This window comes from Hippocampus zosterae, chromosome 14 (genome assembly GCF_025434085.1).
Source record: "Hippocampus zosterae strain Florida chromosome 14, ASM2543408v3, whole genome shotgun sequence".
NCBI lineage: Eukaryota > Metazoa > Chordata > Actinopteri > Syngnathiformes > Syngnathidae > Hippocampus > Hippocampus zosterae.
The window spans coordinates 15432041-15448084 of NC_067464.1; the positions used below are offsets into that span (position 1 = coordinate 15432041).

Consider the following 16044-nt stretch of genomic DNA (forward strand, 5'->3'; position numbering starts at 1 on the left):
TTCTCTGTGTTTGTCTGACAGTGGTAGCGACCTAGCGAAAATAAAACGTCTCCAGTGTCGTCATCGAACCAAGTGTAGTCATTCAAAATGAGGTCTACACAAAAACTGTAGAGAGACTTCCGCACAAGAAGGACCAACACAATCAACATAGCCTGACTGTGTTAGGGGGAGTGACCCCCCGCCCCCCTTTCAGAATGGTTTGCCCCAGCAGCACGGGGGTAGTGCGTGTGCTTGTTTGTACGGCCAGCAGTTTCCAATACAGCGGCACATAATGAACACTGGTGTCCGGTGTCTCGTTATTCTTCAACAAACATACAGAAACAGACCGCTGTGTTCAAAGTAAACTTGAGAAAAACAAAGTATGCAACCATGGTTTAAATCTACTATAGGCTGAGTACTAGTTTACCTTAGATGTGCACTTTATAATGTCATATTGCTCTGTTATGATATTATGAAAAAAGCTGTTAAAGCAGCTGTTGTGTGACAAAATATTGTTTTCACTGTTGTTGATGGGAAGTAATTTTGTGTGAGAGATTATGTGTGGATAACTGCTCCAAGTGAAAAATGTTCATGTAAAATTGAAAATCGAAATTGTTATTTCAGTAAATATTTGCATTTGGCACATAGAAAACTGATTCATGATTCCATGTTGATGAGAGCATTAAAATGGGGGGAAAATAGGACAAAAAATGTAAAAGGAAATTCAGAAATGATAAAAAATGTGTGAGTAATCACGATTAATTTTTTAGTCCATTTGAGTTAATTATGACGGTTGCATTTTTAATTAGATTAAATATTTTAATCGTTTGACAGCTCTAATAAAAATGCATACTAAAAGGTTGTGCGGATACTAAACTAAGGAATACTTGTTTTAAAACAAACAATTTGGATAAAACAGAGAAGTTCCTGTCATGTAATTGCTATTTAACTACGAAACAGCCGCAGAACGCTAAGCATACACTACACACATCCATTCATCCATTTTCCGAACCGCTTGATCCTCACTAGGGTCGCGGGGGGTGCTGGAGCCTATCCCAGCCGTCTTCGGGCAGTAGGCGGGGGACACCCTGAATCAGTTGCCAGCCAATCGCATGGCACACAGAGATGAACAACCATCCACACCCACACTCACACCTAGGGACAATTTAGAGCGTCTAATCAGCCTGCCAAGCATGTTTTTGGAATGTGGGAGGAAACCGGAGCACCCGGAGAAAACCCACGCAAGCCCGGGGAGAACATGCAAACTCCACACAGGGAGGCCGTAGCTGGAATCGAACCCGGTACCTCCGCACTGTGAAGCCGACATGCTAACCACTGGACTACCGTGCCGCCTGCACTGCGTACATGTCACACCAAATTACAGATACCGAAAATTAGAACTTGTATGTTAAATTTAGTTTCAACTAATCCTAACAAATTAACTTAATATATCTTTACCTATTTATTTGATTTGAATTATTCCATTTAAAGCCTAGCACTGCCATACCCAGAGGTTTTGGTGCTCCCTAATGTTGCCAGTGGTCTCCCTTTTTTGGACATCAGTCCAAAACTGATGACATTAAGCAAATGCGCATCAAGATCTCTCTTTGTCTGGCCTCTTATTCTGTGTTTCAGCGTTATTTCGTAAATGCATTTACCATGTTCATATAAATGTATCGATTATTTTAGCCTTAGGAAATCTTTTTTCTGCCATAAATACTCACAAATAAAACATGAAATTTTGGGTTTGCTTCGCCTGCAAATCAAGATCCATTGGTCAGGCTTGGGCCGGGTAGGGCTTTCATACCTTCGGACTCGGTTGGGTCGGGCTCGATTTTTTTTTTTCTGGATAGATCTTACCTCGAACGCACACACAAAGGTATGTGTCCTCTATTTTTATTCCAATAGTGCATAAGTATGAGCACACACTTAGACACTTAATATTGTCAGTGTAGAAAGAAAAAAAAGGGAAAGAAATTGCGAAATTTACGATCAGCATTCACTTTCACTTACATCCATTTCTTGGATAATGTCTTTTATTTTGCTTCCTCCGTCTTTCATCACTTTTACCCTCTCTTCCAGCATCAGAGCTCTTGTCTTAGCTGCTTGACATCCAAAGTTCCGTTTTGTAGCCATTTTAGCAATGCAACGTTCATACTGCGTCTGAATCTAACAATAACAAATACTTCCTGGACCCGGTGGCTTTTCTTTCCACCATCTCACTGTCTCTAACTCGACCTCCCCTCGATCGCCACCCAAGACAGCGTTGCTCAGCTGATGTCATGCAATGAACTTTTCAGCCAGCCGCAAGACGTTTCGTGGTCCTCGATGGCCATCGTTAGCGTGATGGAACTCGCCTTTCTCTCTTATTAGCGATCCAGTTAGCATAAGGTTTTTATTATGATAAGAAGTAAAGCATTCGAGGAAACGTTCGTTTATTTGAATGTCCGAAATGGGAATGGTGTTAATGCATGAATATTTTTTTCACATTATGGGATATTTTCGCCAATGTAGGTTTTGTTCTAGAGGCGTTTCACTGTAATTATTATTGTCAGTAGCAGTGGTTTAAAACCAGCAATTTAAAAGCGATGAAAGGTTGCCGGTCCACAAACAGCATTTACAGTTCTTTTCTCAACCGATCCGTGAAACCAAAAATGATTGAAATAGTTGTTGATTAATTTAGATAATCAACGAGTTGTCAATTAATTGGTTTGGTTTATTTTGTTTATTGAACATAAAACATATACAGTAATAATTTGACACAAAATAAGGTAAATAAAATAGTAAAAAGTAAAGAAAAATCAGTCATCATCCAACACAGGGAGTATGAAGAAGTAAAGAACATATCTAGTCCTGGTTATGTGTTTATATCTAATAAATCATTTTTATATCAATCAGAAAAGAAAGAAAGTAAGAAGAATGAAGTCTACATTAAGGCTCATACTTTACCCTTAACCATGATATTTTTACAACTTTTGGTTTGTATCGGGATTTTAAACATACACACCCTGGCACTCTTGTGTCAATTTTTTCTTGTATTCATAATGGATCTTTCAATATCTTTCTCTATTTATCAACTTAGTTCTGCTTTATATATTTAATGTTTATAATTTATCATTTTAACTCTGATTGATGTAGGTTGTTTGTAGTATTTTTTTAAAATTTGTTTTTGAACTCAGCAAGTGATTTACCTCATTTTCAGGTCCGTTTCGAAATTATTCCACAGATTAACACCTTTGATTGATACACTTCTTTGCTTGATATTTGTTCTTGTTTTGAGTTTTTTGAATAAGTTGGTACCTCTTAAATCATAGCTGCTTTCTCGAATTTCGAAAAACATCAGAATGTTTTGGCAGTGCAGGTTATTGTGTGCTTTGTACATTAATTGGGCAATTTTAAAGTCAACCAGGTCATAAAATTTCCATCTTATTTAATTTGATAAACAGTGTATTTGTCGGTTCTGTATATTTTGATCTATTAATAATTCGAATTGCTTGTTTTTTGTAGTTTTAGAATAGGGAGTGTGTTTGTTTTGCAGACATTTCCCCATATTTCCACACAGTAGGTCATATATGGTAATAATAATGAAGAGTATAATGTGTACAAAGATCTCTTTTTTAGCACTTCCTTGGTTTTGTAGAGGATCCCTATGGTTTTGGTTATTTTTCTTTTTACGTTATTGATATGTGGCTTCCAACATAGTTTTTACTAATCCGAGAAACTTGGTTTCGTACGCTCTTTCTATCTCAATTGAGTTTACCATAATTTTAGCTTGGTGTTTGATTGGTCTTGTGCCAAAAACAATTCACTTCGAATTGTTCAGGTTAAGTGACAATTTATTTCTGTCGAACCAGTTTTTTAATTTGTTTAATTAGTTTTCTACGGTTGTCAGGAGCTGTTTCGGAGTTATTCCAGAACAGTAGAAAGTTGTATCATCAGCAATTAGGACACATTTAAATTTTTTTGAGACCTTGCAGATATCATTTATATATAAGAGGAATAGTTTTGGACCAAGCCCCTGAGGAACTCCGTGACTGATTTTCAGTTGATTAGTTTTTTTTATTGTTGAACTGCACGTATTGATATCTGTTTTCTAAATAACTTTTTATCCATTTATAAGCTACACCTCTAATGCACCTCATCTCTTTCTAGTTTTTTCAATAATATACTGTGATCTATTGTGTCAAAAGCTTTTTTTAGATCTAGGAAAACCCCAACAGTAAATTCTTTGTCTATATTAGTGGCTATTGCTTCCACAAACTCCATAACTGCCATTGAGGTGGTCCGTTTTTCCCTGAAGCCATATTGATTCTCACTTAACAGCGCATGTTTTGTTATGAAGCTATCAAGTCTGCGAAAAAATAGTTTTTCTAATATTTTTGAGAATTGTGGTGGTAGTGATTTTGTTCTATAATTTGTAAACAGATGTGTTTCTCCACTTTTACAAATTGGAATAACTTCAGAAAATTTCATTTTTGATGGAAAGATAGCAGCTTTGAATGACAGGTTGCATATGTGCGTGAAAGGTCGCACTACATATTCTATAATCTGCTTTGTATATTGTCATATCAATATTAAAGCAATCAGTTGACTTTTAATTTTTAAAAGTTTACACAATATTTGATACTTGTTCTTGTTTTACAGCAGTAAGGAACATCGTGAAGGAGGGTTTTTTTTCTACGTATCTATCTATTTCAAACAAGTTGGTTGGATCAGGAATTAGTTTTGCTAGGTTACTGCCGATGTTGACAAAATACTCATTCAATTCAGTTGCTATTTCTGCAGTTTTTCCAGAATAGTATTTTTGCCTTTGATAAAATACTCTGGATAATCCACTTTTTAGGACTATTTCTGATTACTTGATTAAGAATTTTCCATATTTCTTGTGTTTTACTTTTATTGTGCTCTAATAGTCCATGATAATGATCTCTTTTACTTGTTCTTATAATATTAAACTTATTTATTTATAATATTTATTTTTATAGGTCTTACATTTTTTTCTGCTTCATCAGTTCTCACTTTTAAAAACAATTTATATAAATTATTTTTCTTTTTACATGTGTTTTCTATGCCTTTTGTTATCCATGGCTTACTTGGGTCTTTATACTTTTTGGAGACTTTAGTTAATGGAAAATATTTATCATATAAGGAGATTATGGTAGACTGAAATACTTCAAACGCTGTATTTGCGTCTTCGTTTGAGTAGACCTCGGTCCAGTTTTGTTTTTCTAGGTCTTGCGTAATGGCATCGATGGAACGTTGGGTTCTTAGTCTTATTTCTGTTATATGAGTTGTTGATTTAGCTTTTCTATCAAAATAATTATGAAAAACTGCAAAAACAAGTAGGTGGTCACTTATGTCATTAATGAGATGTGCGCATGCGGGTTGTTAGTCCGCAAACAGAGGAATCGCGCAGATGAAAGTTTGAGATGGCGGGGAAAAGAAACTCACCAATGTCTACTAATTATGATATTTAAGAAATGGGAATGCTTGTCTGATTTTTCGTATGAATCGTCCAAAGGGCGTATCACTAAACTCACCTGTGACGTATGCAAAGAATGCGAGAGCGAAATACGACGCGAGGCACGATTACGAGGCAAATTGGTCATTAGATTTGTAGGCGAATCGCTGTGAAAAATATTATGAAACAGTATTGGTTATTCTATAATTTACTGGTAACTTGGTAGCATGGTAACTTTATGAATAAAATATTCGTCACAAGCTGTAGTAATGCTAATGTTAACTGTTGGTAGAATTAATGATGACATGTGTTAAATTCTTTCGTCAAATTGATCATAGATTACACATGCATCGTCTTGGGAAGAGGATGTCAAGCCACATCAATACTTATCTGTATTAATGATTACCAGTCAATTCATCTTTGCAGTGTGAGATTGGAAAAAAAAACTGATGATGCCACATGAGTACACCAGTTTTTGATCCATTTTTTTTTTGAATAAACCTGGAGGACACAGCTGCTTATGTAATGTTCATTGTTAATGCATAATTTTCAAACATTGACCCTTGAAACATTATACTTTTGAGTTTCGGAATTCTTGATTGTCAATATCAGTCAAAATAGAAAAATGGGTTCCCATGATGAATGTTTGCGAAACCCAACATTTGTTATCGTGGTTTCCCATTGGGTAATGCGACGGAACCGAAAAACGGTTACCACGAATTTCCGAAATCTCAGGCCTGCTCCTGAATTATTTACATTTTTGCAACATTTGTTTATCATTGTATGTATATGTTGTTGTTTGTGTTATTATCATATGCAATTGAATAAGTAGACCCTTTCAGAATTCAAAATTTGGTACTCTCTCAATCCATAATGGCACTCATACTTTTCTGACCAACGAGTCCCTGGGACTCGCTGCCGGTAAACTGTAAAATTATCACTGAGAGATTACCGCTTTTTCTGCAGTCAGTGATTGACTTCTATGTAAAGTCATTTCTCAACTTGTGTTCCATTACATGTCATGCCTGTTGAGTGTTGATTTACTTCATATTAAGAAACGACTGCACTAAAACATTCATTCATAAATGTATACCATATTATTTTATTTTTATTTCTCTGCTGACTGTTCAACTCTTTGAATAAAAACACTTCATTCAAGCGTTAGGGAGTGCAAAGGGTTATGATGGAGGGGTGTTGCAAATCATGAAGACCTGCAAAGTGGTATGATAGCATTGTTTTATACATGCCCTTGGCCTTGCCCCGGAAAATTTTCCAAGTCCTTGGCCTTGGCCTTGGAGTCAAGTCCTTGGCCTTGGCCTTGGGTTGCCGGTCCTTGGACACACCGCTGGTTTGTGTGTGTGCGTGCGCGCGCGCGTGCCGGGAAGGGTAGATCCGGGGAAGTTGGTTGATCGAAAAGTAAATCTTCGGTCCAAAAGGTTTGGGCACCCCTGGTCTAAATACATTGCAACCCCCCTCCTTTTGTGTTTTCCCTATTAGTTGCAAACATTTCATAACCTTCTATTTCCATTTCAGTTGTTTTATCTTCATCAAGCCAAGTTTCTGATATGGCAATCATTTTAAATGTATTGAATTTAGTCAGGTATTCTTTGATTTTTGTGAGGTTTTTGAGACTTCTACTGTTTAAGTGTATTACTGAAAGTGCATTTTCCAATTTTATATTAGTGTTGAATTGTTCATCCAGGTAATAGTCAGAGTTTGTTACCCTTTGTTTGTTCATGAAGAAGTTATTGTCCGGGTCCAAATTGTTCTCGGGGTCGAATGGCTTATAGTCAGTATCTTCAAAGGGTTGGAAGTCCAATCAATTAATTCTGACACTTCTACAAGGATCTATTTCTTACCTTGTTAAATCATGAACATGATCAGTGTAAACACAATGAATCATTAACACTGAAGTCATTAATTATTAAGAACATAATAAAAGGTCACTGGAGCAAATTTCTCATTTCCGAAGTGTATATCCAACTTGTAAGTCTTTGTGTTAATCAGTACACAAGGAGGAATTCTCACTTTCAAAAAGTTTGGTGGCCCCCTCCTGGAAACGGTTCCAATGCGCTACATTACCATGGATTTATTTGAATGGAAGTGCCCCGCCCATGAGACAATTTTGTTCAATCCAAACCTTTTTTCGAGGGCAACGACAGTCGTATCAAAAAAGGTGGGGTTAGAAACAGTGACCACAAATGAGGGAGGTTTTAAATAGGAAGACTAAAGAAAAGTATGAGAACCTGGAAGAAGAGAATGATGTTCCAGATTAGTCCCAGGATGACGGATGTGTTTCCATCGACAACATCAGCAGCGTCAATGCTGACGAGCCTTACCTGTTGAGTGTGCACAGGACATTTATTTGGCATGGATCAACACTTATTCACAGCAATTATTAGGATTCTCACATTAAGGGAATAAATATAGTTGCGGCACTCACATTTCGCTCCTCAAGAAAAGATAAAACTTGGGTAATATTGTTAATTCTGAAGATTCGATGGGATGATTTCTTGAACCCCTGAAGCTGGACAATCATGTCAAATATTGACAGCAACAAAGCAAAGATTATTTTATGACAATACTCTTTGAGTGGATAATGGCAGGTACAAAGACAGAGTAAGAGTCTGACCAGCTTGCACCCAGAGAGCTCCTCCAGAAGAGCCATGAGGATACGTCCATCCTGAATATCTTGGAAAAGGTCTTGAACTTCAATTGGTGGATTACACTGAAAGTGGATGAAAACATCAAAAAATACAATATGAATGTGTACCTAGATGCATTCAACAATTCCAGCATTTTTCGTTTCGCAGAGAGAAAATAAAATGAAAGTATCGTCTTTAAGCAAATACACTCTCTCCCCCGCCACCCTACTCGTGGACAGGTTACACTAACCAAGCAGCTGAGAGCATCCACCTTCACACACTTACCAGCATGATTTCCCAGCTGCTCGCAAATGCTTTGTGCGAAGCTAACTGCATGTGAGGGTTGTGGATCCTCTCCTAACTAATTACTGTAACCCTTACCTCCTTGGTGGCAAAATAGATGGACTTCCTAACAAGTTGCGCTTTCACTAAAGGTGAATGAGGAGTAGCTAAACATGCAACACAACTGAGCAACAAGAGAGCACATGAAAAAATGGAGAAGCTAATGCTCACTGCTAAATGAAAGTGACCTGTAGAGTCGTGAAAGACCAAAATAAATGCTTGGGTGTACAGTTCACTTTTCACAGAAGTTCGGCTCGAACCGAGTTAGGCTGTCAAAATTAATTGACAACCAATCAATTATCAAATTAATCGGCAACTACATTAATAATCGAGGATTCCTATACAGCCATTCTTAGCTAAAAAATTGTCCAAATCCTCAAATGTCAGCCTCTCAAAAGTCATTATTCACAGATTTCTGCAGTCCACAATATACCGTCAATCGGGTCAGTTAATTATTTAAGTGAATAAGGGCGACTCGAGTTTAATGTCTGCACTAAACTCGAGCACCTTTTTGGATGATATTTTAAATGACAACAAACAAAACTCCTTAAAACAGTATTTTCATGGGAAAGACGCTAAATTTGGAGAGCTTTGAGTTTGTTATAGGGTTGATAAGGAGAATGGAGGATGAGAAGTTCTTTTTAAAAAGGACAGACAAAGCAAGGACGGAAGTGGGTTTTCATCCGTCCCTGTACAGTAAATATTCCCATCCCCGGAATTCTATGGAAAGGAATATCCTTCACCCGGAATAAAAACCTATGCATTAACATTTTGTCTACGATATTACGTTACCGGAAGTTGCGTAAGCGGAAATTCCACTACCCGTAACCCGGATGGAGACGTCATGCCGCGGGAGCTTAAATACATGCAACTCTCACCCGATGCTACGGAAAAGACATGACTCTGACACAGGTTTTCACTTCGTAATTTACATTTATCCGATCAAAAACAACGACGTATAAGTGAGTTTTTATTGGCGTGCAGTTTACTGTACATAATTTTGCGAAATATTTTAACTATACATATTCACTTGTGCCCTGTCGATCATGGCATCTGAGGGGATTTAACAAGGAAGCTCAAAAGGGGAACCAAAAGGGATCGAAACGTCCAAGAACTGTTATGACTGTCGGAGAGCGGGTGAAGTGCATCCGTTTGAGCGAGGCCGGGCACAAAGTGAAAAGCATCCGGGCGACACTTGGGGTTGGAAAAAACCGAATCTATGAGACGTTAAAAAACAAGGCATCGATTCTTGCCCGGTACGAATGTGGCAGTCTGCCTGCTCATAGGAAATTGCTTATGGCTCGACGGACGAGATTCAGCGCGGTAAATGATCGTGTGCTGGAATGGTTTCACTGTTGTCGGGCAAAAAACTTCCCGCTAACTGGGCCGCTAATTCGTGATAAGGCTAGCTCCATCGCCAAATCTATGGGCATAGACGGCTTCTAAGCGTCCGGTGGCTGGCTGGAATAAATCTGAAACAGCTCCTGACAACCGTAGAAAACAAATTAAACATTTTAAAAACGGGTTCTACAGAAATAAATTGTCACTTAACCTGAAAAATCGAAGTTAATTGTTTTTGGCATAAGACCAATCAAACACCAAGCTTTTATGGTAAACTCAATTGAGATAGAAAGAGCGTATAAAACCAAGTTTCTCGGATTATAATAGACTCAAAACTATGTTGGAAGCCACATATCGATAACGTAAAAAGAAAAATAGCCAAAACCATAGGGATCCTCTACAAAACCAAGGAAATGCTAAATAAGAGATCTTTGCACACATTATACTCTTCATTATTATCACCATACTAGCTGGTTCACCGCCCTCCGGGCGGCTCATCACCTAGTTCCTGCGGAAGGCTGGTAAGGTGGGCCTTCGGCCCACAAAAGTGTTGTTGCTTGGTTCAACTTTTTGTTCATCTTCATTGCTTATCGCGAAAATAAAGAGATGTTTAGCTCTACTAAATAACTAACAATTTCATTGCAATGCTTGTGGGTAGACAACATTTTTTCGCTAAGATGCCCGCGCGATCGTAGTGAGCCACTGCCTGAGCGGCGCAGTGGCGGCGCAGTGGCGGCGCGCAGCGGCGCGGTGAAGTAGGTACGTTTTGAAAAGGGACAGACGGAAGGACAGACCGCGTGCGGGACGACGCGCAATATATATATAGATATGACCTACTGTGTGGAAATATGGGGAAATGCCTGCAAAGCAAACACACTCCCTATTCTCAAACTACAAAAAAAAGCAATTTGAATTATTAATAGATAAAATATACGGAACCCACAAATCCACTATTTATCAAATTAAATACGATGAAATTTTATGACTTGGTTGACTTTAAAATCGCCCAATTAATGTACAAAGCACACAATAACCTGCTCTGCCAAAACATTCAGAAGTTTTTTGAAATTCGAGAAAGCAACTATGAATTAAGAGGTACCAACTTGTTCAAAAAACTCAAAACAAGAACAAACATCAAGCAAAGAAGTGTATCTAGCAAAAGTGTTAATATGTGGAATAATCTCGAAACGGACCTAAAAATGAGTAAATCGCTTGCTGAGTTCAAAAACAAATTCAAAAAAATTGTACAAACAACCTACACTAATCAGAGTTAAAATGATAAATTCTAAACATTAAATATAATGATAAATCAGAACTAAGTTGATAAATAGAGAAAGGTAATGAAATATCCATTATGAATACAAGAGAAAATTGACACAAGAGTGTCAGGGTGTGGGATGTATATAAACCCGATACAAACCAAAAGTTGTAAAAATATCACGGTTAAGGGTAAAGTATGAGCCTTAATGGAGACTTCTTTCTTCTTACTTATTTCTTTTCTGCTTGATATAAAAATGATTTATTAGATATAAACACATAACGGGGTAGGACTAGATACGTTTTTTACTTCTTCCTACTCCCTTGAACATAATAACTGTGTTGAATGAAGACTGATTTCTTTCTTTTTACTATTTTATCTACCTTATTTTCTGTCAAATTATTACTGTATACGTTTTATGTTCAATAAACAAACAAAAACAAACACAGAAGTTTGTTGCCCTTGTTGTATAGTCTTGTTGGTTTTCAAGACTATAATGTTAAATTTTGGACTATAAGGGCTTGGCGTCCACTTACGAAGACGTTTCATCAAGTAAAAAGATAATTCTTTGTTTTTACACTCATCAGGTCCCAAAATAGCCTAAATATCAAAGAGAAAATAAAAATAAAATAAATATGCATCCCTTGCAAGAGTTCGGGTCTTAGGAGGTAAGGAATGTTTTCCTAACTGTGATGTTCTAGCCCCTCTCCGTTGTTGGATCTGTTCAAACACTTGAAACAAAGAATGTAGTATGCTGTTGAAGGTATTTCCTGCTCACTGTGATTATAATCACCTTTAGTGCCCCTTGACCCCCACCACTTTTAGGGCCCCCTCCAGAGGACATGTTTAACATTAAAAGAGGAACTGTTTGTTCAAGTATCTGTGTTGCTGCCATCACATCAAAGCTGAGACCGAAGACTATGATGGGTAGTGGTGGTCTGGTCTCACCTCACCACTCCCAACTTTTTCCGGCCACACCGGGTCAGATGACATGTTACTTTCTTTGTTTCTGGGATTTGCATGGATTTCTCATGACTGTATTTTTTCTGGGCTTCCTGACGAAATCTGAAACCCTCAGGAGCCCGAATCGATTCAGAAACAGCAGAAAATAAAATTAAAACATTCGAAGGTACCGTTCATCATCTCCAGCCTGTATTTGGATCACCAACATCCTCGTCATCCAAATTAATGAACACGCGGAGGAAGAGAAAGGCTGATTCTCTGCCCAACCACAGAAAAAACTAAGTATGAAAATTTTAAAAAGATCAAATAAAATGAGTCGTGTTTGAATAAAGTGGTGTGAACAATCCAGCCAGACCAAAGTGGGACTTGTAGCGACACCACTTGAGCGAAGCATGCCTCAACAGTCATCCATTGCTCTCTGTATTTTTTACAACAATAGCTGTCTTATCCACAGTGTCTTTCTTTCGTCCCACCGGGGTTTAGTTAATGTGGTTATGAAGAGACCGAAATCTCTTTTGACTGATAAGGTCAACCTAACCCCTTCACCTCAACTGAAATTAGCAATTTGAACACAATTTGTTCATTCATTCATTCATTCATTCATTCATTCATTCATCTTCCTAACCGCTTGATCCTCACTAGGGTCACGGGGGGTGCTGGAGCCCATCCCAGCCGTCTCCGGGCAGTAGGCGGGGGACACCCTGAATCGGTTGCCAGCCAATCGCAACACAATTTGTTAAATTCTGCAAATATTGCACTCACATTTAGTCTGAGTTGGCACCAAACAAGATGAAATGTGGAAATCTGCCCCGATTCACTCTTAGCAGCCAGTTCGGTTGAAGAAAAATAGGAGGAAAAATTAAAAAAAGAAGAAAAAATAAATAAAATATGGTCTTAAGGCACACTTAGGAGATGCGGTACACATTTTTTGGTTGTAGCCTGCTACAATAGTCGTCAGCACACTGGTGAAAAGTCTTGGAGTGCGCGGCCCGCAAGTGTTGTCGGGCCTGGCAGACAACAGCAGAGCGTTGTTCACACAGCCTTCTGCGATGTGCCGGCCATCGATGCCAAAAAAGGAACAAGAACAGAAAGTGAAAAAGTGGATGTTCATGTTCCAGTAGGTGAAGGGGGGCATAGGAATAAGCACAGTGCAGGAACAAGAGAGCGAACATATGGGGAGACTGGCTCTTATCTAATTCAAAATTCAAATTTAGCGGCTAAAATTTTGGGGTGGATTTGGTCATTCAAAACGTTCCTATCTATGAAAAACATTCGGAAAAGGCTTTTCGTAGACCTGGTGTCCCAACATTAATATTTTTTTCAGATTATCCTGCACACATAAGACATCCTTAAAATCTAAATTCAATCAACCCAATCATGATTGTTTCTGAAAGAAAACAAAATAGTGTAATTCAAAGCTGTGAGTCTGCCAACATGGTTTTATCTTTACCCACCAATGTCAGCAAGAGCGCATCTGCTGGCTTTAAAATTTGGAGCAGATCCAGCCTTCTGCACAGTTGATGTATAGCATTGTTGTTTAACCTAGGTTCGATCGAACCCTAGGGGTTCGGTGAATCGGTCTCAAGGTTTCGAAGGAGCCTCTTCCATGGAGGTTAAGACACACCCGACTCAAGATGTCAATTAGTTATGACACGCCCATTTGGCCATTGGTGGCTACAGACGATTACGTTGCTTGTCCAATCAGTGCTGTGGTAAATTTAGTTCGCTCAGTATTCAGTGTGTATCGTGATAAGTATGTCATACAATTACAGATATACAGTCAAACCTCAGTTTTCAAAGTCTCTTTTCTTGACCAAATCGGTTTTAGACCAAAGATTTTGAGTTTTTTATGCCTCGGATTATGACCGAAATTCGGTTCTCGACCAACCTTCCTTACCCGAGGAAGTGACACTTCGTGTAGCGTTCCATTGTGAGTAGACGTGTTCAATAATGATTTTTTTTTCGCACTACATATTCTATAATCTGCTTGATTATTGTCATATCAATATTAAAGCAATCAGTTGACTTTTTATTTTTAAAAGTTTTTATAATATTTGATACTTCTTCTTGTTTTACTGCAGTAAGGAACATCGTGGAGTTTTTTTTCTACGTATCTATCCACTTCAAACAGGTCTGTTGGATCAGGAATTTGTTTTGCTAGGTTACTGCCGATGTTGACAAAATACTCATTAAATTCAGTTGCTATTTCTGTAGTTTTTTCCAAAAAAGTATTTTTGCCTTTGATAAAATACTCTGGATAATCCATTTTTTTAGGACTATTTCTGATTACTTGGTTAAGTATTTTCCATATTTCTTGTGTGTTACCTTTATTCTGCTCTAATAGTGCATGATAATGATCTCTTTTACTGGTTCTTATAATATTTACTAATTTATTTTTAAAGGTCTTATATTTTTTTTCTGCTTCTTCAGTTCTGAATTTTAAAAACAATTTATATAAATTGTTTTTCTTTTTACATGCGTTTTCTATGCCTTTCGTTATCCATGGCTTACTTGGGTCTTTATACTTTTTGGAAACTTTAGTTAATGGAAAATGTTTATCATATAAGAAGATTATGGTAGACTGAAATACTTCAAAAGCTGTATTTGGGTCTTCGTTTGAGTAGACCTCGGTCCAGTTTTGTTTTTCTAGGTCTTGCTTAAAGGCATCGATGGAACGTTGGGTTCTTAGTCTTATTTCTGTTATACAAGTTGTTGATTTAGCTTTTCTATCGAAATAATTATGAAAAACTGCAAAAACAGGCAGGTGGTCACTTATGTCATTAATGAGAAGTCCACTTTCCATTTTATGATCAATCTTATTTATAAATATGTTATCTATTAACGTGGCCGTGTCAACTGTTATTCTGCTAGGTTTCAGGATTACTGGGAAAAAGCTGTTGCTGTACATAATATTTATGAAGTCAGTTGTTTTTTTGTGTCTATTTGGGTTTAATAAGTCAATGTTAAAGTCACCACATATTATTCGTGTTTTCTTATCGTTGTAGTAACTGAGCATATCTGTTAGTTTTTTATTGAATGTGTCAATACATGTTCCTGGTGTCCTATAGATGCAACTTATGATGATGTTTGATGCCTTTTTAATGTGTATTTCAATGGTTAGACATTCCATTAGGTTTTCTATTGTGTTTGTCAATCTCTCGATTTTACTGCATTTAAGTGCTTTGTCTACATATATTGCAACCCCCCCTCCTTTTTTGTTTTCTCTATTAGTTGCAAACATTTCATAACCTTCTATTTCCATTTCAGTTGTTTTATCTTCATCAAGCCAAGTTTCTGATATGGCAATTATTTTAAATTTATTGAATTTAGTCAGGTATTCTTTAATTTTTGTGAAGTTTTTATAGAGACTTCTACTGTTTAAGTGTATTACCGAAAGTGCATTTTCCAATTTTATATTAGTGTTGAATTGTTCATCCAGATAATTGTCAGAGTTTGTTACCCTTTGTTTGTTGTTGAAGAAGTTATTGTCTGGGTCCAAATTGTTCTCGGGATCGAATGGCTTATAGTCAACATCTTCAAAGGGTTGGAAGTTCATGTTTTTGGGATGTGAATTTCCCGCTCCCACACGGTCGTCGATGGCTCCCTCACGGCCGTCGTTGGTTCCCTCGCTGTCGTCGCTCGCTCTCTCACCGTCATCACTGGGTCCCTCGTGGTCACTGGCTCCCTTGCGGTCGTCGCTGGCTGCCTCCCGGCTCTCTCACGCGCGCTGGCTGGTTGTCTCCCGGCTGCCTCAGGCTCGCCGTCTCCCGGCTCCCTCGCGGTCACTGGCTCCCCTGCAGTCGTCGCTGGTTTCCTCTCGGTCGTCTCTCGCTCCCTTGCGGTCGTTGTTGGCTCTCTCACGGTGGTCGCAGGCTGGTTGTCTCTAGGCTTCCTCACGGTCGCTGGCTTCCCTGCAGTCGTCGCTTTCTTCCTCGCGGTCATCACTGGCTCCCTCACGGTCGGTCGTCGCTGGCTGCCTCGCGGTCGGACGGTCTTGAAAAAGTTATTGTCCGGGTCCAAGTTGTTCTCAGGGTCAAACGTCTTGTGGTCAGTAG

At 38.2% G+C, this 16044-nt stretch overlaps 2 protein-coding genes across 3 annotated transcripts in view; one reads left to right on the forward strand and one right to left on the reverse strand.

Moving 5' to 3' along the window:
• Window positions 1–16044, forward strand: part of LOC127614473 (uncharacterized) — a 316500-nt gene that overhangs the window by 177187 nt on the left and 123269 nt on the right. The gene's annotated exons all lie outside the window — the stretch shown is intronic.
• Window positions 1–16044, reverse strand: part of clmna (calmin a) — a 68699-nt gene that overhangs the window by 29762 nt on the left and 22893 nt on the right. For both annotated transcript variants that reach the window (XM_052085672.1, XM_052085671.1), the window contains exons 3-5: window positions 8073–8168; window positions 7884–7967; window positions 7687–7779 (exon numbers count right to left, since the gene is read on the reverse strand). In XM_052085672.1, the coding sequence (XP_051941632.1) occupies window positions 7687–7779; window positions 7884–7967; window positions 8073–8168 (273 nt within the window). The remainder of the gene's footprint in view (window positions 1–7686; window positions 7780–7883; window positions 7968–8072; window positions 8169–16044) is intronic.